This window comes from Gymnodraco acuticeps, unplaced genomic scaffold, assembly GCF_902827175.1.
Source record: "Gymnodraco acuticeps unplaced genomic scaffold, fGymAcu1.1, whole genome shotgun sequence".
Taxonomy (NCBI): Eukaryota; Metazoa; Chordata; class Actinopteri; order Perciformes; family Bathydraconidae; genus Gymnodraco; species Gymnodraco acuticeps.
In genome coordinates this window covers 101,548-126,089 of record NW_022991385.1, presented here as the reverse complement: position 1 = coordinate 126,089, position 24,542 = coordinate 101,548, and the positions used below count along the sequence as shown (strand labels likewise).

At 42.4% G+C, this 24,542-nt stretch overlaps 1 protein-coding gene across 1 annotated transcript in view; it reads right to left on the bottom strand.

Moving 5' to 3' along the window:
• Positions 1–21,384, bottom strand: part of prex2 (phosphatidylinositol-3,4,5-trisphosphate-dependent Rac exchange factor 2) — a gene marked incomplete at its 3' end in the record, with an annotated part of 94,568 nt that extends 73,184 nt beyond the window's left edge. Inside the window, exons 1-2 of the mRNA XM_034241316.1 lie at positions 21,069–21,384; positions 362–433 (exon numbers count right to left, since the gene is read on the bottom strand). Of these exons, the coding sequence (XP_034097207.1) occupies positions 362–433; positions 21,069–21,188 (192 nt within the window). The remainder of the gene's footprint in view (positions 1–361; positions 434–21,068) is intronic.
• Positions 21,385–24,542: the final 3,158 nt, after the last annotated feature.

Sequence of the window (24,542 nt, the reverse complement as noted above, 5' to 3'; positions counted from 1 at the left end):
GAAATGCGCCGCGGCCTCGGACGGCCAGCGAGGCAGCCCGAGGCCTGAGCGAGGACGCTTAGGGACGCTTAAACGGGGCTACCCCGCTGCAGTGGAAATGTGCCAAAAGACGAGAGAAAACTTACCAGACTGATATTGTTTCCCAATATTTGAGGGCATTAAAGAAACAAGGTTGGTTTGCCAGAACCTAGATATTATAACACATATCCAGCCTTCAACACTACTAGTCATTGACTAAAGGAAACTTGGACTCAAACACCAAACTAGGTGTGTTTTCTGACACATTTGGGACACCCTTCTGCATAAAAACACATTTCCAGATCCTCATTATTCGCCCCCACGCCTCTCACTCTGACCTCACCTTCACCGTCTCCTCCGTGATGTTCTTGTCGATTCTGGTGGCGGCGTATTGCTCCAGACGATGCAGAAAAACCTGCAGAGAGATAAAGAGTTAACACTCAGAACACGCATTACATCTTGGTGTCGTAAGCGAGGCACATTTATTTATATGGCACCTTTCAACACAAGGCCATTCAAAGTGCTTCACAACAACGAAAGACATTAAGAAACATATCATAAAATGACATTTAAAAACACTCATTGAAAAGCAAAGATAAAAAACATGAATGAAAGTGACAGAGCAGTGTGAGATACACACATCTGAAATGTTTAGACTCTCAATCATTGCTCACTTTTGAGTCTTTCTACTTTCTTGTTGAACTCGTCCGTTAGTTATTCTAAGTGCTTCAAGCTGAACGAACCCCCTTTGGAACATTCTAATCTGCAACCCAATATTCAGAAAGTTCAACGGATCCTGGCCGTATGTGTGTAGCATATACTGTACAATTAAGTAGCTCCCAGGCGTCCATGTGGCTTGCTAGTGTGCGACCCCATCTGCAGTCGAAAAGTCACCACTTAAGGTCCTTCAGTATTTCTACTTTAGCCCCAATACACGAACACCTTAACACCAAAACAGGAGGTGTGTGTGTGCAGCTTCAACTCTCTGCAGCCGTCACAATGGACACCTGATCTCCATCGCTGAAGGCGGCTGATTTTCAAAGACATGTTAAGTGTGTGAATCAAGACGGAGGGGAAGTGCTTTTACTTTCTTTCTGACTTCCTGCGCTCCCTGAGGACGATGGTTCCCAGGCTGTTTGAAAATGAGACTGAAGAGGAAGACGTTATTCTCCGAGCCTCAGGGAGAGAGAGCTGGAAATAAGAGACATCCATCAACATGAGTGTGTGTGTGTGTGGTTGTGTGTGTGTGTGTGTGTGTGTGTGTGTGTGTGTGTGTGTGTGTGTGTGTCCCACTCATTCATCTGTGCCTATGGTTGGCAGAATAAAAGCAATTAAGGGAGTTAAAGCAGGTAATAATTCATTCTATTTAGGTAATACCCTCGTGTGTGTGTGTGTGTGTGTGTGTGTGTGTGTGTGTGTGTGTGTGTGTGTGTGTGTGTGTGTGTGTGTGTGTGTGTGTGTGTGTGTGAGTGACAGGAGGCCATGATGAAATCCAAAGCAAGGAGTAACATCTAAAACTTTTCGTGAAATATTTAAAAACACAGGAGAAATATTATTCCTTTCTTTTCGTTCTCTTGCAACAACAACGTCACTGATGTTCGTACAGCCGCCATGTTCCTGGCACCAAATCACACACACGGATTTGTTTTCATTTCCCACGTCACACAACGGCCTGACGGCAGCCACTGGAGCACGATGAGAGCAGGCATGAGATCTGTGACTTTAAAGTGTGTGAAAAAGCAGAAGGCTCTCTGAAAGACTCACAAGGCTGTCAAACTCTGACTGTATTAATGATCCGTTTCCAAACACACACCATTTCAACCCGGCAGACGCTACACTGACACCGGGGCAGAGCTATTATCAATTCATCTGCAGATTAGTCGCCGAAAATGCCTGTTTTTAAGTCAACGTTTTGTCTTCAGTCAAAAACTAGAGGGTATTCACTTTCATATGATATATTTAATGACATTACTTAATAACAAATCACTTTTTAATTGATTAATTGATATCAAAATATGTGTCTTAAGTTACATCCCTTTATGGATTATATGTTTTATTTTCTGCATGATGATTTGTCTTTTATTGTTGTTGTTATTGATTTATTTTTTACAGGGTTTTTTCCCTCTAATATGAATAATAGCAGCTTTATTGAGTTTTTAAATCTTTGCATGGCTAAAAAACGTGCATTGTAGTTTAAATGCACCTCTCCTCCTGAGACAAATACATCTTTGGGATATTGGGCGATAAATAACATTTAATTATATTTCTAGCTAATTAAATCCAATATACTGTTAAAAAAACACCAAATTAACCTGAAGAAATGTCTAAAGATCCTCTTAAATCACATTGTTTTTCTCCGCAAGTGATTTCTGGATCAACCATTTCAACTTCATCAGCACCATACACTAATTCATTATCAATACATCTGCAGATTAGTCACAGAAAATGCCTGTTTTTAGCGTTTAAAGTCAAGATGAAGCCTCAGTCCGAGGATATTCACTTTAATATCAAATATGACAAATTGACCTCAAAATCCTCTTAAATCACACTGTGTTCCTTCTTCTGAATCCTCTCTAAGGGGTTTCTATATCCGGGGTCTTTAATGATCCTTTTCGCTCATGTCTGTTTTCTGCGCTTCGATGCCCACCCACATTAGCATCTGATTAGCATGTCTAATGCTAACAAACAGGACAGACATGACGGGGTTAAACGTCTGATCTGCATGGTGTTCATTAGAGAGTCCATCGCTCCAGAATAACCCTCAGAGTTCAACAGCTCATAATCTCTGCCTCTGATCATTATAGAGGACATCGGAGGAGAACTCTCACTCTGATCGGATGGAGTACAATTATCACTCTGGAGATAACACACTCGTAGAAAAGAGTGTGTGTGTGTGTGTGTGTGTGTGTGTGTGTGTGTGTGTGTGTGTGTGTGTGTGTGATTTATGGAAGTCTCCGTTGTTGCTTCAGAGACCAGGATGGACACTGACTGGAACTATGGAGGTAGGAAAAGGACTCAGGGTGATCATAAGTCCAGGTTTCTACAGCACCAAATAAAAATCAGTGTGTGTCGTGTACACACACACTGATTTTCATTTGGTGCACACACACACTGTGACTCAGGAAAGCTGAGTGACAGCTGGTTCAATAACCTGCTCCATGTTTCTATATTGCACCTCTTCCAGACTCAGAGTAATACAGTGAAAGAGAGGCAGAGGAACACACACACACACACACACACACACACACACACACACACAGGGTCTGCAGGGCTGTTTAATAAAGTGTGTGCTGCTGAATGGACAGTGGTGTAGTGGTCGTTGGACGCGGGGGATCGCCATTCCCCCACTTATTTGGAGCCCCGCGCTGTCTGCTTATTTGCAATGACAGTGTGTGTGTGTGTGTGTGTGTGTGTGTGTGTGTGTGTGTGTGTGTGTGTGTGTGTGTGTGTGTGTGTGTGTGTGTGTGTGAGAAAGAGAGCGCCAGGAATAATGCCGAAGCGGTGTGCATACAAGATCCGTTTATTCGCCATGCATGTGGGCTAGGCCTAATCAGAATCATTTCAAGTCCAGATTCAATGTTGCATAAGTAGGCTATCTTTTTGGTTTCGTTTATTTACTAAGTTAATTTCAACTTTGACAACTTTGTTTGTTTGTTATGAATTTTAAATAGATTTCCAAAGTGGAGAGAGAGAGAGAGAGAGAGAGAGAGAGAGAGAGAGAGAGAGAGAGAGAGAGAGAGAGAGAGAGAGAGAGAGAGAGAGAGAGAGAGAGAGAGAGAGAGAGTACTGTAGCTCAAGCCTTTATGCAACTTAGGCCTATACATAGTTTTATGTAACTTATGTGCCGGTGTGTCCATGGTTTAGTGTGTGTGTGTGTGTGTGTGTGTGTGTGTGTGTGTGTGTGTGTGTGTGTGTGTGTGTGTGTGTGTGTGTGTGTGTGTGTGTGTGTGTGTTGAGTGCAGCGCCGTCTGCTTTTTGCAGTACAGTAACTAAAGTAGGACTAAGCATAGCGGTACTTTCTGTAGACCTGCACTTGTGGCATGGTTTGGGATGACCTCATTAAAATAGCGTCCACCCAGTAAAAGAATCCCCACTGTGAATGGACATATATTTTATTGAATGTAATATTATTTAGTAATATTAATTAATGTATTATTATTAGTTTTACATAGATTTTTTCCGAGCAGATTTGTGATACATGTCCTTTTAGATGTTCCACAAAAATCTCCATGTTTTTTCTTAGAAATGTAAAAATTAAATCTTGGACTAAGTGCTGAGTTTTGATCAGGAATATTAACCCCATCCCTACAGCTGCTGGATCGATCTCTCCTTCAAAATAAAAGCCCTAAAGCAGCTCTTTTAAAACCAGACAATGGGATTGGGTCTAATGGGAGTTTGTTGGCACGGTAACCAGTTCATTCTGAAAGGAGTCCATTGGACAAACGTCCCCTTTTGTCCCGCAGTGATTCACCGACGGTTCTGTTGTCCTGATTGGAAAACAGCCGCACAAACATCCTGTGTGTTTCTCCACTCTGACTTAAATTTAGAGATGTGGAAACAAGATTTACATGTCGGGGGAAACAACAACAACAACAACGAGGAGGACAGGTGTTTCAGTGTTTGCTAATTCACTGTTGGTGACAAATTAAAAAAGTTTTTACAGCCGGAGACACAAAGGTTTCCACACACAGAGCCCAGTGTGATCACTAGACTGTGAAGGTATGCTCGTTAACTGTGTGTGTGTGTGTGTGTGTGTGTGTGTGTGTGTCGGTGTGTCGGTGTGTCTGTGTGTGTGTGTGTGTGTGTGTGTGTGTGTGTGTGTGTGTGTGTGTGTGTGTGTGTGTGTGTGTGTGTGTGTGTGTGTGTGTGTGGAAGGGAAGCAACTAAAGCAGGCATTAAAAGAGAAAGGAAGTAGAGGAGGAAGTGAACATTGAACAATAGAGCTGCAGCGATTAGACGACTAATTGATTAATTGGTCGACAGGTAAGTCATTTTAAATCCTAATTGATAGCAAAGTTAAGCCTCTCAAATACATAGATGTGCTTCTTCTCTGTTTAATAACATATTGAATCGACAGAACAAGACATTTAAAGACTTTACGTTGGATTATGAGAAACTGGACATTTTCTGAAAGTTTTGGAAATGTTCTAGACCTTACTATTAATCCAGTAATTGAGATAATGATCATTAGTTGCAGCCAGGGTTTCTTCAGCTGAAAGCAAGTTATATTTAATAAATCAAACCTTTTAGGACATACATTCTAGAGTCTAGTATGCCATGAATGATTGGTCTAGAATCTAGACCAGGCTCTTGAAAGATGGACTTAAGCTGTTTAAATACCATTTTAAATCTTAATTGATAGTAATTGTAGGCCTTTGCTGCATAAACAATGGATTCAAGGTGTTTAAATACCAATTAAGGCCTGATTTATTAGGCCTTTTAACGGATCTGCAGGACTCCTTGTTGCAGCTGCAGAACAAAGACATCCCTGTTTGTCTTTCGTCACACTTTGGGGAGGATATGGAGTCTTTACCATAACTTCCTGCACAGAGGAACTGATTTTAAACCGGATGTCAACCTTACAGGGATAAATCTGCCGGCCTCACACACTCCTACACAAACACAGACAAATGGAAAATTCCTGGCAAGCAGAAACTGAACTTCTGCCCAAAAGTCCTGACAAGCAGAGTGAGTCTCACAGGGGAACATCTGAGGGGAGAAAAGCCTCTTTGTGATCCGTCTTCAGGTCCTGACGACACCTCCAGGACTCATCCCAGCCTCTGGGAAGCTCCACAGGAAACAGACCCTTTGCAGCGGGATGTTAATGTTTCTATCTTGGGAGTGGACTTCAGGACTTTATCTGCACCGGCTCTGGTTTTAATTAACAACGAAGAACATGGAGCGATCTTCAAGTGGACAAAAGCTAGTTTGTAGTAAATGTATCATTAAGTCTCATTTAAGTATATCAACTTCCTTCTCTGGGTTTTTCCCAGTTTCAGTTTGATGTAAGCTACATCACTCCCAAGCTTCTTCCCACCTCCAAAACACAGACTGGCTTCATTGTGTAGCCACCAATCTTCAATACGCTGTCATGTAGAGTTTCATCGGCTGCTCCCCTTCCCATCTGCTGCTCTCTTCCCTGTATACAGTCATTGCTCGTCTGTGTAATTTGCTCAGATGCTTGAGCTGCATCAGTGGGTTATCTGTCCTTCCAGCTGGAAATAGATTCTGTTAAATGCTATTAACATAACTCAGCGTGTGTATTTGTTCTTGTCTTACCAGAAGGTGATTAATTGTGGAATTTCCACCACACTAATACCTCATTCACACCAACAGTCTTTCAGGGCCGGTTCGGAGCTGGAGCTTGAAAAGCACCGGGTTTTCCTGTTCACACCGCAGCGGAGCAGCCTCTTAGCTCCGGAATCCGGTTCGTTACAAGCACCAAAAAATTGTCCGGCTGGAGCAAAAGCACCACATAGTCACGCTTACGTCGAGGCGGGGGCAGGGGCGGAATCAACTCCTGAACAACAACAACAAGCCGGCGTTTTATCCAGTTTGTACAACGATGGAGAAACGTAACAAGCAGCAGTGGTCCACTGAAGAGACCAGCTCCCTGCTGGGAATCTGGTCTTCTGAAGAGGTACAGAGGAAGCTGGAGCACAATCGGCCATTGTTGTTGTTGTCGGTGTCAGCTGTGAGGGGTTTCCGTGCGGGTTGGCTTTATGAAGCAGGCACGCAAACGGTTACGTCATGACGCAAACGATGACGCAATGACGCAGCACCAGTCGGACTCTGGGCGGTGTGAAAAGAGCCGGAGCTAAACCGAAGAACCGGTTCTGAACCTGAAAAGCTTACGGAGCTTGAACCGGAGTTGCGTTGGTGTGAATGAGGTATCAGTGGTCTTGGGAAGACTTTCATTTAAAAACCCAGGAACCACATGAACCCCAAGACTATTTACAACACTGAAGATGAAGAGGCTTCTTCTGAGGCGGAAAGGGAGGATTATCGGCACAGGAAGTTCTGTTTTCAGCAGGATTACAGAGAAACTACCTGCCTCATTTCCATACAACTTGGTGGAAGAGTGAAGCATTGCACAAGGAAGAACTCTTAACAATTTGGAAAGCATCCGAATCACGGGGGAAATACACAACTGCATTTCACTTTTCTTAAAATAGCAAGATAGAGCATTTGTTCTGCATTCAATCCGAGAAAAACGCACCCTATAATCGGAACAACAACTCGAAAAAGTTGATCAGCTGATCTGTTTCTTTTGCTCGTAAATACTTGGAATAATCTGAGCATTATAGGACAACACAACTTCCTTTATAGCATCCATGCCGTTTCCACAACAAGACAAAAAGCTCACGAACAAACCAAAGATGGAAAAGAACGACTTGGAGTCGATCGTCCGTCTCCAAATGCTTTTTTATTTTGGATGAAGTTTATTGGTTTTTAAGGCAGAATTAAGACGAACTAAGCAATGCTTTGAGGCATCTCCGAAAACAACAAGTATGCATTAAAGCAGAATACCTGGTTCAATAAAACATGCTGTGAGCGATTTCTAAATAAATGTTGACTTTTTGAATTTATAACACTCATAAAACTCGTGTTTATCTTCACAAATACCGCATTTGAACTCGTGCTAAACTATAAGCAGCTGTGCCGCATTCGAGGCGTGATATCAATGTTTTTCCTCTCAGCGACATCTGAACACAAACAGCGTGAAGGAAGTGATTTATCTGATGAATATCCTCACTCCTGCAGGATGTAAACGAACAGAAAACCGTGTCCGTTAAACTGAAAATCTGCCCGTTGTGTTTCCCCCTCGCAGCTCGATGGCTCCTGCATCTTAGGAGCATCTTCGGACTGGAATTGGACATGAGGCAGTGAGATGGATCTGAATGAGATGAGACTTTAGAGACCTGCATTATAATGTCTGTGCAGCCACGCAAAGCATTTCTCTCTCCCATCAGAGACCCTGATTGATCTGCAGGAGGACTCAGCAGATTCATAAAAAGCATGACTGCAACACGACTGGCAACTTAACAGGGTTTCAAAATTAAAACAGGGGATAAAACTACACAACTCAAATATATAGGTGTTGTCGTTCTTGGATGGTTTTCCTGTCTTTTAGAGTCGTATACAAACACGGTGCCTTTACGAGAATAAGTTGTGTTGTCTGGCCAAAAAAAATAACTTTTCTGACTTTTTTTTAATCATTAATTTGTGAGTTTTTGTTCCGTAAATCCACCGCTCTGTGAAGGTCTTTTTATGCATTTATTTATTTGACCTACAAACCACCATAGAGAGGCGAAATCCCGCCCATCTACTTCCGCTCCATGGGACCTTATTTCGGAAACATCATGTATTGAAGTCAATGGAGAGAGAAAACGTATCTCTCGATCCCGTTTGAATTGTGCCATGAATTACACATATGATGTTTGTCAATCTTAGAAAATCATTTCCGTGTCAAAAAAGTCACAGTTTGTCATAAAACTGTTGAAATATAAGACTATGAGAAATACGCAACTAGAAAGACTACAAATCCCAGAGTCCTGGTCCCGCGTGCTGGCTCTACGAACCGACTAACTCCCCTTGTGTGTGTGCACAGCTCTCAACACGCCCAGACTTGGAGTGATTTTAAATTGACAAACCTCATATGTGTAATTCGTGGCACAATTCAAACGGGATCGAAAGATAACTTTTCTCTCTCCATTGACTTCAATGCATAATTTTTCCGAAATAAGGTCCCATGGAGCTCCCCCGGGAAGGGAGGGGCTTCGCCTCTCTATTGAATACGGTTTGAACATGAAAACAAAGGGGATACGACGCTTCCTTCATCAAAACTACACGTTTCTCTGGAGCTCCACAACTCAACTGAATAGTTAGCAACGTTTCTTTCAGACTTTTAAATGCAGAAATAATGGATTATGAGGCCGCTATGAGTTCTTATAAAGTCTTATTAACACATACTAATAACACCTCTCTCATAAGGGCCTATGTTTTAAAACAATCACTTTATCATAAAGCTTTACAGAAAACACTTGTAGATAATGGGTTTGTATTCTTTACCACGCAGCTGAAGTGAATAGAGCAGCAGAAAAGGTTGCACAATGACGTAAGTAACAAGAAACTCATTTATTAATATGTATTGTATTATATTTATAGTAGCAGGTTGCTAATAATGTCTTATAATCTTAAATTAACAGGATTATGAAGCCATTATGAACTCTTATATATCATCTTATTAACACAAGAAATACTTTTAAATGCAGAAATAATGGATATTATAGTTTGAATTTGTACAAATAATCTCGTTCTTTAGGGTTTCAAAATGAAAACAAAGCGGATACGAAACTCTTCCTTCATTAAAAACACGTTTCTCTGGAGCTCCACAACTCAACTGAATAGTTAGTGTGAGTTGCTTTCAGACTTTTAAATGCAGAAATCATTTTAAATCCTAATTGATAGTATTTTCAAGCCCCTCAAATACGGAGATTTGAAGAACAACATATTGAACCGACACAACAAGACATTTAGAGACTTTACGTTGGATTTTGTTGCTGGTTGTTGACACTTTATAGACCTTAACATTAATCCATTCATTGAGAGAGTTACCGTAAGTCAGAGCCAGTGGTTCCTCAGCTGAAAGCAAGTTATGTTTAAGACTCCTATGCATGTTGTACTTTGAATTTGTACAAATGCTCTCGTTCTTTTCCGCTTCTGAAATCTGAAACATGTCATATTTATATTTTGTAGGAGAGTAAAAGTACTTCTTAATAGTAGACGGTACAGAAGAAGTGGACTTCATCACAACATTGGATTTGTGGTCTCGAGTTTAGTATTTGTTGTGTGTTTCTATTAAATGTAGACGCAATGGCCATCGAACATGTCTTACTATAGTCTTAGAGATATCACTGGAATAATCCTGACTTATTTACTGTTATCTTTCTTTGTTTTTATGTGTTTTATTAACTTTAACATGGATTTTTTATACGTAAAACTGTTGAAACTTTGTTTCCGTGCGCCGCGTCACCCTTTCAGAGAACGGGGATTTGAACCGCTGCCATGCCAGTTCATTGAAAGTGAAACAAACCCCTCTTTCTGCAGGATTCAGATCATCAGACCTCCTTTCTGTCTGAATGGATCGAAGGCAAAACGCCAGCATGGCAGCTTGACGTTTCTTTCTAACGAGCATCAATGGAAAGCATTTATTACGGTGCATTAACTCCTACTTCTCTAATGGAGCTTTTTAAGCTTAAATGTAGTTTATAGGCAAGGCAAGTTTATCTGTACACTGAACAAACTGAAGCATTGACTTTAATTAAATGTGGTATGTCACATAACTGTTTTAGGTGAGGGGTCGGCAACCCGCGGCTCTCCAAGCCCTCTGCTCTGGCTCCCTTGAGCTTAGACAAAAATAAGAAGGAAATAAAATAAAAATATTTGTAGGACTATTTATTGTCCATCCATCCATCCATCTTCTCCCACTTATCCGTGGTCGGGTCGCGGGGGTAGCAGTTCCAGCAGAGAGCCCCAAACTTTATTTTCCCTGGCGACATCAACCAGCTATGACTGGGGGATCCCAAGGCGCTCCCAGGCCAGCGAAGAGATATAATCCCTCCACCTGGTCCTAGGTCTAACCCTTGGTCTCCTCCCAGCTGGACGTGCCTGGAACACCTCCCTAGGGAGGCGCCCAGGTGGCATCCTAACTAGGTGCCCGAACCACCTCAACTGGCTCCTTTCGACGCGAAGGAGGAGCGGCTCAACTCCGAGTCCCTCCCTGATGACCGAACTTCTCACCTTATCCCTAAGGGAGACACCAGCCACCCTGCGGAGAAAACCCATCTCGGCCGCTTGTATCCGCGATCTCGTTCTTTCGGTCATGACCCATCCTTCATGACCATAGGTGAGGGTAGGAACGGAAATGGCCCGGTAGACAGAGAGCTTTGCCTTCTGGCTCAGCTCCCTTTTCGTCACAACGGTGCGGTAAAGCGACTGCAGTACCGCTCCCGCTGCTCCGATTCTCCGGCCCATCTCACGCTCCATTGTTCCCTCACTCGAGAACAAGACCCCGAGATACTTGAACTCCTTCACTTGGGGTAAGGACTCATTCCCTACTTGAAGTGGACAGTCCATCGGTTTCCTGCTGAGAACCATGGCCTCAGATTTGGAGGTGCTGATCCTCATCCCAGCTGCTTCACACTCGGTTGCGAACCGATCCAGTGAGTGCTGAAGGTCGCAGACCGATGAAGCCATTAGAACCACATCATCTGCAAAAAGCAGTGGTGCAATCCTTAGTCCACCGAACTGCAGACCCCCTCCCCCATGACTACGCCTGGAAATCCGATCCATGTATATTACAAACAGGATTGGTGACAAAGCGCAGCCCTGGCGGAGGCCAACCCTCACCGGAAATGGGTCCGACTTACTGCCGAGGACCCGGACACAGCTCTCGCTTTGGGATTACAGCGATTGGATGGCCCTGAGTAGAGACCCCCTCACCCCATACTCCCGCAGCACCTCCCACAGTAACTCCCTGGGAACTCGGTCATACGCCTTCTCCAAGTCTACAAAACACATGTAGACCGGATAAGCGTACTCCCAGGCCCCCTCCAGGATCCTTGCGAGAGTAAAAAGCTGATCCGTCGTTCCACGACCAGGACGGAATCCGCATTATTATCCACACTATTTATTGTCACGGTTGAAAATGTTTGGTATCTTGTATTTTGAGCTGATACTGTGACACATAACTTCAACTGGTCCAGAACTCTGCCGCCCGCATCATCACCAGAACCCCGTCCATTAACCCCCTCACTCACTGGCTCCCCGTCAAATCCATACCCTCACTCTGTACCTCTCCGACCTCCTGCACATCAACACACCCATCCGCACTCTCAGGTCTTCTGCTTCCCTCCACCTCACTGCACCCCCCTCCCGCCTGACCACCATGGGGTCTAGAGCCTTCAGCCGCTCTGCACCCCGCCTAACCACCATGGGGTCTAGAGCCTTCAGCCGCTCTGCACCCTGCCTAACCACCATGGGGTCTAGAGCCTTCGCCGCTCTGCACCCCCCTCCCATCTAACCACCATGGGGTCTAGAGCCTTCACCGCACTGCACCCCCCTCCCGTCTGACCACCATGGGGTCTAGAGCCTTCACCGCTCTGCACCCCCCTCCCGTCTAACCACCATGGGGTCTAGAGCCTTCAGCCGCTCTGCACCCCGCATGACCACCATGGGGTCTAGAGCCTTCACCGCTCTGCACCCCCCTCCCGTCTAACCACCATGGGGTCTAGAGCCTTCACCGCACTGCACCCCCCTCCCGTCTGACCACCATGGGGTCTAGAGCCTTCGCCGCTCTGCACCCACCTTCCGTTTAACCACCATGGGGTCTAGAGCCTTCAGCCGCTCTGCACCCCGCATGACCACCATGGGGTCTAGAGCCTTCAGCCGCTCTGCACCCCCCTCCCGTCTGACCACCATGGGGTCTAGAGCCTTCGCCGCTCTGCACCCCCCTTCCGTTTAACCACCATGGGGTCTAGAGCCTTCAGCCGCTCTGCACCCCGCCTCTGGAACTCCCACCTGGCATCTGCAATACTGACTCTCTCCCCGTTTTCAAATCACGTCTCAAAACACATCTCTTCACACTCGCATATCCACCCTGATCATTATCCATCACACATCCTGTTTTATTGATTTGATTGATTGATTGATTGATATACTGCATTGTCTTGTTGATGTCTCTTATGCTGGTGTTATCTATTGTGTATCTTGTTCTCTATGTGTTTGTACGGCGACCTTGAGAGCCTTGAAAGGCGCCTATATAAAATAAATGCATTATTATTACAACATTTTTCTTTTTTAACGGTTTTAATAAGGTCAACTAAAATATGCGTCACATCCTGCTACGGTCCCGCGCCTTTTCCTGCAGGCCAATAACCTGACCCCCGGCTCGATGAGCGAACTATGGATACATCAAATAAAAGTACCGGAGGAACACAGAGGGTTTAATTCTGCGTGGTTAGAGTTATCTGCTTTCACAGCAAAGGATGCTGGCTCACCGGTATGTTTGATATGTGGAGAGAAGTCGTCAGAGGTGCTGCAGCCTTTACGTATTGGAGGAAGAACACGGGAGAGGAAGACAGCTGACGATCTTCAGTCATAATTCAATCTGTTAACTCTTTTTAGGGTGCAGATATATGTTTTATTTATTTCAATGTGGGCCCATTTTAATTATATTCATTTCCTTCAAATGTGCAGAGGACTCCCCAAGTGCTGCGTTTCATTATTTTAAAGTAGGCCTGTGTATTTTTTTGTATTCTCCTTAAAGGAGTTCTTTGTTTATCATTAGAGGTAAACAGTTTTCTATAATGTAATAAATAATAAATGCAAAAAACCTGTAGTTTTTGTCTATGATGTAACAATATATACAACTTTATAAGCTATCAAATATGTTTTGCGGCTCCAGACGAAACAAATTGGTGGAAAAGGGGGCAAAATGTCTCTTTTGGTCAAAAGGTTGCAGAGCCCTGAGAGAGATGAAAGTTTAAATAGGTTCAACTTAATATTATTGCTTTCATCTAACCCAATACAGTGATGTGAAATGTGTTGACATAACACATTTAATTAAACCTTTTAAGATATTAATCTAGTTATCTTTTTTTCAGGGTTTTTATTGTCAAATGTTATGGTATTTTAGCTTTTGTTTAGAGCAATATAAGAAACATCTCTTGTATGAAACGTTTTCTATAAATGGCGTTAATTTGTATTATTAATGTTAATATTTATTAATTATTTAAACGTGGTAAGGCAAGGCAAGTTTATATACAGCACCTTTCAACACAAGGCAATTCAAAGTGCTTTACAACAATGAAAGACATTAAGAAAATAGAAAAATATACATAAAAAATACACATGAATAAAAGTTACAGTGCAGTGTAAGATGTGAATAGTTCAATTGTGTTTTCAGTACCTGCTGCAGGGACTGAAAATGAATTCATGCATTTAAAATCTGCCCAACAACATCATTAAGCTGTTCATCAACCAATCAGATCCTTCACATGTTGGTGAATCAAACTCCTGCAGAAGCTAAGAGATGAACGGAAACTAATTTCCTCGAGAAAAACCTGCCGTTCTTTCTTCTGGAACGAATTTAGAAAAGCTCTCCAGTCCTGATGCAACAACCTTGAAACCTTTTTAGGACATACATTTGAGACCAATCATTCATGGCGTTAACCCAAGAGACAGTCGGTCGAGTATGTTGATGAAATGTGACCAAACGCCTTCGTTTTAGGGCTTTTGAAAGATGGATTCAACGTGTTTAGATACCAATTGAGACCCGATTTATTACACCTTTTAGGAGTTTTTAAAGGATCTGCAGGACTTCTTGCTGCAGCCGTAGAAAAAAGACATCCCTGTTTGTCTTTCGTTACACTTCGGGGAGGATATGGAGTCTTTACCATAACTTCCTGCACAGAGGAACTGATTTTAAGGCTTTTTCGGATGCACATTGGTCCGAAAATAAAGATTAACACCGCAAAGGTCCTACTTACTCGTCATGATTTAGTGGCAGCTTTCCTTCTAAAGATATGGTATTGAAAAGCCCACACATCTCTGTTGTAAATGTCTTTCCGTTATCAAGTTCCTCTACATGTGAATCTGAATTGGCTGAGTGGAGGCGCACTTTGTGTCTAGAGAGACAAGAGGTTTCTGAGGACTGAAAATAAAACGGAAAGAGACAGACATGAAAAGGAAGTCTGTGGACGAGACAGAGAGACACTTGTCTAACTCTCAGAGCTCTTATACAGCTCATCCCATTCAAGAGCTTCATTACATAATTAGGAGAGGCATTTCCCTTCATGTCTCTCTGGACTGGATGAAGAGGAGGGATGAACCAGAAAGAGAAATCAAGTTCTGGGGTTAGATGAAAATGTAGAGACGGGATATTTCAAGATACCATGTTGGTAAGTCCTCTTACAAACAGCCTCCATGGTTAGAACAGTGAACGTCCTAGTTTTTAGACAAAGACTTGGGATACAAACATGGTGCTTTCACGAAAATATGATGTGCCGTCTACTCTTGGCCAAAAAAAACACTTTTAGGGTTTTTTTTAAAATCAGGAAATTATGATTTTTTTTGTCCCCTAAATTCACAAGTTGCCCGGCTTTGCTTATTTATTCATTTAACCTACAAACCACAATTTGATAGGGTTTCAAAATGATACGACGCAGACACTGTGTGTGTGTGTGTGTGTGTGTGTGTGTGTGTGTGTGTGTGTGTGTGTGTGTGTGTGTGTGTGTGTGTGTGTGTGTGAGCTCAAACACAGCCCCCCTTGTGACGATGACCTCTTCACACTACATGAACGTCCTGAAAAGTGTGTGTAGCGTCTCCCGCTAATCTACTCCTGATTGGACATAACACACCATGTGACCTGGCAGCTGGCTGTGGACCAATCAGAGAGCTCCTTCTCCTCTGGATTGATGCAATGAAGCTCCTGGATGCAAAAGTGGTGGCCAAGCAGGGGGGGGAAAGTGTGTGTGAAGTGTGTGTGTGTGTGTGTGTGTGTGTGTGTGTGTGTGTGTGTGTGTGTGTGTGTGTGTGTGTGTGTGTGTGTGTGTGTGTGTGCAGAGGCAGGAAACATGCAGCACAATGTAAAGACGGGGAGGGGCCAGGAAGGAAGGAAATCCTGCCTGAAAAATGGCCCCCGATACAAAAGAAGGAGAATTCTCTGCAGGGCAAGACCCTTAAATGGGGGGGGGGGGGGGGGGGGGGGCGGGGACACAGCAGAAAGTCTGAGACCCTGATCCTAAATTTAGGATTTAAAGGCTGCTGTCCAGAAGAGTCTGGTGAAAATACATTAAATAAACTCCACAATAATGTCTCGTTCCAGGTAATCATGACATAATGAATCCACCTGCTAACGAGATAGCAATGGGACTATTCCATGTGATCCAGGCATCAACCAGAAACACGTTGGCTACCCCATGCCTCCACTGGACACACACACACCCTGTCTGTGTGTTAAACTGCAGATTAACACACAGGAAGTGGAGAAAGGAACAAGAGGTCGTGACCTTCAGGGTCATCAGTCGTCTGTCCAGAGAAAACGACCCCTGACCACATGCTACACACACACACACACACACACACACACACACACACACACACACACACACACACACACACACACACACACACACACACACACACACACACACACACACACACCACACACACACACACACACACACACACACACACACACACACACACACACACACACACACACACACACACACAGACACACACACACACACACACACACACACACACACACACACACACACACACACACACACACACACACACACACACACACACACACACACACACCAGTTAATGACCCTCTGTTTTCTCCATTAGTCTCTATTTCCTGCAGACACTGAAAACACACTGACTTCAGGCAGGTGACCACTGACATGTTGACCAACAACACCGACTCATAAAGCCTCGTAAACATGTCAACAAACAACAGCCAGTGGAGAAAATGTCAAATAAGTTGGAGGACAACTCTCCGTCTCAAATATGAGCTTTCAAACACTGTTTCTTGCATCTTTTATCGGGGTATTTTCTGCTCCTCGTTCACATTTTTAAGGGCCTTTGAAGATTTCTATGGGTCTTTATATGCAGCTAAATGTAAAATACTAGTAATACACATGCAATATTTCTTAGAAGGCATCCCTTGATCGATGTTTGGAACCCTTCCCTCCGCGGCTGATGTGAATCTGAGGGACTAATGCACTGCAGAGCTCTTTCAAATAGATAAAGTTAACTCTGCAGAATCAGAAACACTCATTAAAATGTTTACTTGACTCTATCTGTTCCCTCATTCAGGCGGTTCTAAGAATGGAGTTTATCGGCTCGTCGTCGTCCAACATAAACACACCGCCCACTATCTGAGGATATAATTGTTCATTATGTAAGACAGGCTGAGACAACTCTCTAAACTACCACTGCGGACGCTTGTGGATTTAAATACAAAGAAAGTCCCATTTAGTGCAAAATGTCTTTAAATGCTGTTTTCAGACGTCCTCCTTTCTCTGTTTAATATCCTATATCTGTGGGTTTCTGAGTGACGCGACCTTTCATTTCATCACTCAGTAACCGATTGGTCAGGAAATTGTGAAAAGTCTCCGTCCCAGTTGAGTCTGTAAGTCTTTAAAAGTTGTTCATGCAAACATAGCAGTATGTTGTTTCATGTAGAAATCTCAGAAAAAGCCGTTTTCAGCCCCGAAATATAGACATTTCCTCAATTGTTTAATATCATACTAAGTGAATATGTGTGGGTTCTGCACACACAAAACAAGACATTTGAAGACAGAAACGTTGATTTGAGAACTTGATTGACATTTTTGCTCTTTTTCTGACATGAAACCATTAATCTATTATTAAAAACCCTTTTCCCAAAATAAGATATAACGTGCGTATCCCCCAGATAAAACACACTCACACCGTCTCCTCTTGTCGTCCCTGTAGTTTTCCACTACCTTGCAGTATATATTGCGGGGGGGGGGGTCAGTAATCTCAGCTCATTATTCCAGAACATTTCCGACCCTCGGAGGAATTCGTCCTGCAGGAAATATGGTTTTCAGGAACAGACGCCCCCCCCCCCCTGTGATACCCTTTACCCCCCCTGAAGTTAAGATGAAGTTATGACCCCCCGCCTCACAGTGGGGGGCCTTTGATCATCCTAATAACTTAAGTATAATTAACTTCTGCTTGTCTTGTATTGTACTTCTTAATTATATATGTTCACATATATTACACAGTAGTATGCATGTGTTAATGAGCCCACTTTTCAAATACATTCAGTCAATTCAAGTTGAAAACAAGTTCTAACAAATCTTAGTTAATAAGAAAAAAGCCCAAAAACTTATTTACACAACAACCTTGAAATAGACCCTTCATATTTCCTCTCATGATCAGGGGCCTCATGTATAACGCCGTGCGTAGGATTCACGTGGGAAGGTTGCTTACGTAGTAGAAATCCAAAAAATAGGTACAGATATTTTCCGATTCACCAAACATTGCGTACCGGCGAGGAAAGTGCGTACGGCACTTCCTACGCCGGTTTCCCTTTATAAATCACAACCGACTCGAAATGCGGTGCAGCTTTTGTGGGCTTCACGTAACGCCCATATTTGCCTATAAATAGTCAAATAAACGCCCATTCATTCATTCATTCATTCTGACTGACTTTATGAAGAAGATCGCAGGAAATGACGACAGAAAGCTAAAACAGACGTCTCACACCGTGTCAGATTCTGGTTATTTTGGGAGGTGGAGATAAATCATATTGTTTGGTGGATGCAGTTTGAACCAGAGGAGCAGCATGGAGGTCGGATCGTCTCCAAAATAAATAAATAAATGAGTGGTCCGAAAAAGGTTAATGACAAAATAAATACACATAGCCTTCCTCAGGCAGTGTGTTTGTACCGGGGACAGGAGACCCCCCCCTGATGAGAGACTGTAAGAAGTGATCGGCTGTGCGCAGCGTCTCCACTGCAGCCTGTGCGTCTCAAGGGTTAGGGTTAGGGTTAAGGGTTAACCTAACCCTAACCCTATGTCTTTGTGTAAAACATGTGTTTTCAGTCCATTATCTGTTTTATATCATATTACATGAATATCTTGACAAAACAAGACATTTAGCAAAATATTTGATAGCTAATTATCCACTAGATTATTTAAAATAATACCTATTTCCAGCTGTAGATAAAAGTGACTTTTATGTCCTTTTACATCTTCTTTATCAGCTGCTGAGTTTCTGTCAGATCTCAGTCTGATGCCTCCCACAGATCAGTCACTTCTGAAATGAATCCCACTCCCAGCACCACAGGGGGAAGAAAGGGGGGGGCACTGCATTCCCCAAAACCCCCCCAAATCAGGACAGAGGACACATCTCCTCCTCCACATCCACTGATGCTCTGCTAAAGGTCAGAAAGTAGCAGAGATGTTAAAGTACACACATCCTTTCCTCAAGTAGAAGTACACACATCCTTTCCTCAAGTAGAAGTACACATTTCAATTCCTCAAGTAGAAGTACACACATCCTTTCCTCAAGTAGAAGTACACACATCCTTTACTCAAGTAGAAGTACACACATCCTTTCCTCAAGTAGAAGTACACACATCATTTCCTCAAGTAGAAGTACACACATCCTTTCCTCAAGTAGAAGTACACACATCCTTTCCTCAAGTAGAAGTACACACATCCTGTACTCAAGTAGAAGTACACACATCCTTTCCTCAAGTAGAAGTACACACATCCTTTCCTCAAGTAGAAGTACACACATCCTTTCCTCAAGTAGAAGTACACACATCCTTTACTCAAGTAGAAGTACACACATCCTTTCCTCAAGTAGAAGTACACACATCCTGTACTCAAGTAGAAGTACAACACATCCTTTCCTCAAGTAGAAGTAACACACATCCTTTCCTCAAGTAGAAGTACACACATCCTTTCCTCAAGTAGAAGTACACACATCCTTTCCTCAAGTAGAAGTACACACATCCTTTACTCAAGCAGAAGTACACACATCCTTTCCTCAAGTAGAAGTACACACATCCTTTACTCAAGTAGAAGTACAGATACTGGTGTCTAAAAATACTCTGGTAGAAGTACTGACTAAACTTCTTTACTCAAGTGAAAGTAAAGAGGCTTTGAAGTGTACTTCAGTAAAAAGATAGTTAGTCCACAACGTTATCGATGGATGGCGTCACGGAGAGGCCGAGCTTCTCCACACCGAGTCTTGCAGAAAGCATCTCTTTAAATCTTGGAGTTCACAAATCTTAGTGGACAAAAACCAAAACCACCGCTGAGTTGACGTCTCGACAAATACTAATATGTTGTCAACCAATTAGATCAGTTACAGTAATCGACTAATGGGAGTTCCTCCAGAGAATCTTGCTTTGATCAGAGAAGCAGACTCCGTACTGGACTGAAGGAATCTTATTCCACGTAGACCAAAACCACCCTTTCGTTTCTTTACACGAGTTTCTCCACACAGAAACCTGGCTTGTATCAAAGATGTGTTCATAAGTTTCTTCAGCATTAAAATAAAACTATTTGACCACAACGTCCAGAGAGGAGGCAGCAGTACTGCACTGAGTCTGGATCTGACTCCACCTGCACTGAGTCTGGATCCACCTGCACTGAGTCTGGATCCACCTGCACTGAGTCTGGATCCACCTGCACTGAGTCTGGATCCACCTGCACTGAGTCTGGCTCCACCTGCACTGAGTCTGGCTCCACCTGCACTGAGTCTGGATCTGATCAGAAGTTGGCAAAGGAAGCAGCTCAAATTAACTCACTGGGTTTTATATACCGTGTGGGAAATCATAAGAAGGGACAATTTACAGCTCATTTCCAGATGAATAAATCAATAGTTTGGTGAAAGAAAAGTCAGGAAATAGTTTTAAAAGTCCGTCAAAGTTCCTGAAACTCCAAAGATATTCACTTAAAATAATAAAAGCAGCATTTTCTGACATATTTGCATAAAAACTACTTAAACGATGAATGCATTATATAAACAAATAGATTGTTTCTCAGCTTCAGTGTGCAGCAGAAGCCTGAGTATGAAATACAGATGCATTTCAGTTGTTTTAGGAGTTTTAAGGTGAAGTACAACTGGACTGTAACTTTGGAGCAAACAGTGCATAGAGAGAGAATGTTCATTTAAACAGAAAACATTGGATTTAGAGGTTTGTGTGCATTATCGTCTCAGTGTCTTCCTCTCAGACCCCACACTGTGAGGATTACACTCCTCTGGCTGTTCTGAACTAAAGCTCACACATGCCTGCTTTCACAATTTCACCCCATCAGCCTGATAGATCAATCCCTCCACCCCAGAGAGACCAGAACATCTCCCAGTATGAGGAGAAAGTGCTCCCACTTGTTGCTGCAGCCTCACGCAGTTTGCATACTAAACAGCAGCCTGGGATCCCGGAGCTTTTTGGGCTTCTTTTAACGCCAGAAATGTGCTTTTAACTCACCGAGAGGAACTCCAGGGTTTGCACATAGTCCCGCTCCGTGTGCAGCAGCTCGCTGAGGACGCACACCCGGAGCCGGAGCTGCTTCTCCGGGCTTTCCTCCGTCATGGTGAGGAGGTTCATTCAACAAATAATAATCCTGTAATATGTATTAAATCCTGCAGAAGAAAGTTTCCCCTCAGCCTTCAGAGGAGGGAGATGTGCAGCATGGTCCGGTGTCTGCAGGAAGTGGAATTTAAATAAATAAAAGTCCACAGAAGAGAGAGGAGTGGGCAACAAGTGCACAGAAAGTTATTTCCATGTGACTAAAGTCTGCATCCTCAATCCTGGCTCCACAGATTCACTGCAGAGGAGAGATGTCAAGCTGCTAGTGTGTAAACAAGGCGACTTCCGGGTGTGGATTTCAGAATAAAATAGCAGCAACAGGTTTGATAACTAAAACACCAATTTACACATTCAAACTAAGTGTTTTCATGATCAAACAGAGCTTTTATAATGTAGTAGCATTACTGGTGGAAACAACGGGCAGTAAGAGAGTGCTAAACTGCCTACATTCCTAGTTTTATGTTATGTATTCTTTTATTTTGAAGGAACAGCTAATAGACTTCTGGGATATTTGTCTGTCTTTCCCGAAAATTTCACAAACTCTATTTCCTTTATACAAAATATTGAACAAATGCTAATGAGGATGTATTGGACAAAAATAAGATTTTATTGATAATTTTGTTAAATGTACGTGCTACAAAAAGTGTAAATAAAATCACTTTCGGCTGCGGTTTTCAGAATAAAAGAGCAGCAACAGGTTTGACAACTAAAACACCAACTAACTGTTTATATGATCAAAAAGAGTATTTATAATCTAGTATTACTGGTGGAGACAACAGGCAGTAAGAGAGTGATACACTGCCTGAATTAATAGTCCATATGACTTTTATTTATTATCTTATCTTATTTTGAAGGAGCAATTTCTTGGATTTTTGACTTTCTTTCCTGAAATGTTCACAAACTCCATTTATTTTATTTAAAATATATTAAAATTATAATAAATAATACATTTAATTTAAAAACGGTTTTAATAAAACTGGATAAAGATAGGAGTTAAAAAAAAATGTTTTGCTAAATGTACATGTTGTAAAAAGTGTAAACAAGACGACTTCCGGTTGCGGTTTTCAGAATAAAAGAGCAGCCACAGGTTTGAAAACAACATGATAATAATAGAGTATACTTTGATTGAATACAAGCATAACATTAATAATTAACCTGCTGAAATGATGCTTTATATTACTTTTAATTGATATATTACTTTTATTTTGAAGGAACAACACCTGAAATGTCCTAAATGCAAAACATAAACAATTAATACATTCGATGTTATTGAGCATTTTGTTAACCTGAGGAGCTCCAGAGCAGTATATATTGTAGACATTAATTCAAAACGCCACCTTGACCCTGTAAGCTACACTTAGAGTATTTAGGTGGTTTTATTTGAGTTAAATATCTTCCTCCACATTGACCAAGATGCAGTGTCACTACCATAGACTGGTCACTACAAGTAAACCATGAATGGAGTAATGCTGCTTCACTATAATCACTTTCTGTCTCCACATAATAAAGCACACAGTCAGAAAGCTCTGATTGGATCATTAAGCTTTAACATAACTCAATGTTTTACACACTCTGCAAAGCCATCAGTTCTTCAGATGAATGCACAAATAATACACAGAATCTATAAAAGCATGGACACAAAAAACACAAGGTATGCTCGTTAACTCTGTGTGTGTGTGTGTGTGTGTGTGTGTGTGTGTGTGTGTGTGTGTGTGTGTGTGTGTGTGTGTGTGTGTGTGTGTGTGTGTGTGTGTGTGTGTGTGTGTGTGTGTGTGTGTGTGTGTGTGTGTGTGTGTGTGTGTGTATCATCATAGTCTTAAAAAGGTGAAAATAAGGGGTTTGAGTCAGTCAGCTGTTCTGCAAACAGCCAGAGAGTCCTGTGAGGGGATTTAAGGATTCACTTCTCAACAGGTGGGGAATCCATTTATTCTGCAGCACACTCATGACATTTGTTTTTATTTAACTCATTTTAAAAGCACATTAATCATCAATAAATTAACCTCTTCTCATTTAAATCATCAGCACACGGAGAGGCGTTATTTGAGAGATGCTTTATGTCTTAATCACAGGTTAGACTTTGTGAGATGAGGACAGGTCAATGTTGACATATAGTGCCCTCTGGTGGAGTGTGGTGGTACTGCATACTCTAGGTATTATATTGTAATGTGTGTTTGGTGCCAGCAGGGGGCGCTACACTTCCGGATTCCATTGTGCATCCTCTGCTGGAGGCCTTCATGCAGATGTAACACACGTTAACACAACTTCTGTCTTTATTGAACGATTGCAGTCTAGATTTGAGAATAAAGTTTAATTGTATGGTATAAAATGGAGGAAATGCAGCAAACTCACTTTATGGAAGTAACTGAGATCACATTTTAAGAAATATATACATTCTAGTCTTCATATGGGTGTTGGTTTTCATTCAGTAGAGGTTTAACTATACCATATTAACATTTTAGATGTATATGTTCATATTAAACCTTTCAAATCCCTCATTTAACACCGAGACAATTTCTCATTTTCAACGATTTTCCATCAAAATCAATCATTGAGTTGAGATAATGAGGCAGTAGTACAAGTTTGGAAATAAGTTATATATATATACTAAACTACACTAAGAAAGAAAGAATTAAACATATTTATTTTGTATTTTACCATGACCATATCGTGCCTTGTGATGTGCTTCTGTGTAAAAAAGTGATCCATTTGTAATAAAACATAAAATAAATAACTCTTTTGAGGATGCAGTCTTTGTTTTTCTGGACCCTAGGAGGCCATCAACTGATCCTGCAAATCCAACAGATCTTAAGTCTCACACTGAATGTATTTCCTGACTAAGTGTTAGTGGATCTGATCCCAGTTTCACACCCAATCTGCACCCAGCCTGAAGAGATTAGTGGTGAACCAGATTCTTTAGGGTTTTATATCAGCCGTTCCACAGCAGGTACATTTCAGAATCCAGATTGTATTCTATGGCGGCAGAGCGTGCTGGCTTGCCGCTCCCCTACCGCTGCCACCGATGCCGGTGAGCCGCCTGCGTCAGGGTTTCTACGGCCCGGCCCTTCGTTTCACGCCCCCTGCCAGACATCTGGCGGTGTGTGGAGGCAACGTGGCGACAGCCTCTGAAGACGAAGGCCAAAGAACCAACATTCTGGTAGTGTAAATGTCCTGCCTCTGAGTGTGCAGAGGAAAATGTAAACAAGAAGCACACTGTTCAGGGTGTGTGCTGTAGGTGTAAGAAGAAAATACGATTATATTGCTTTAAGAATACATTTTAAATGGTATTGCTGGTATGTTAAGATATGTTTGTGACCTTGAATAAACCCTATGCCCCGTCTTACACCCTGAGACCCTCAGAGGCATCACTGCTGG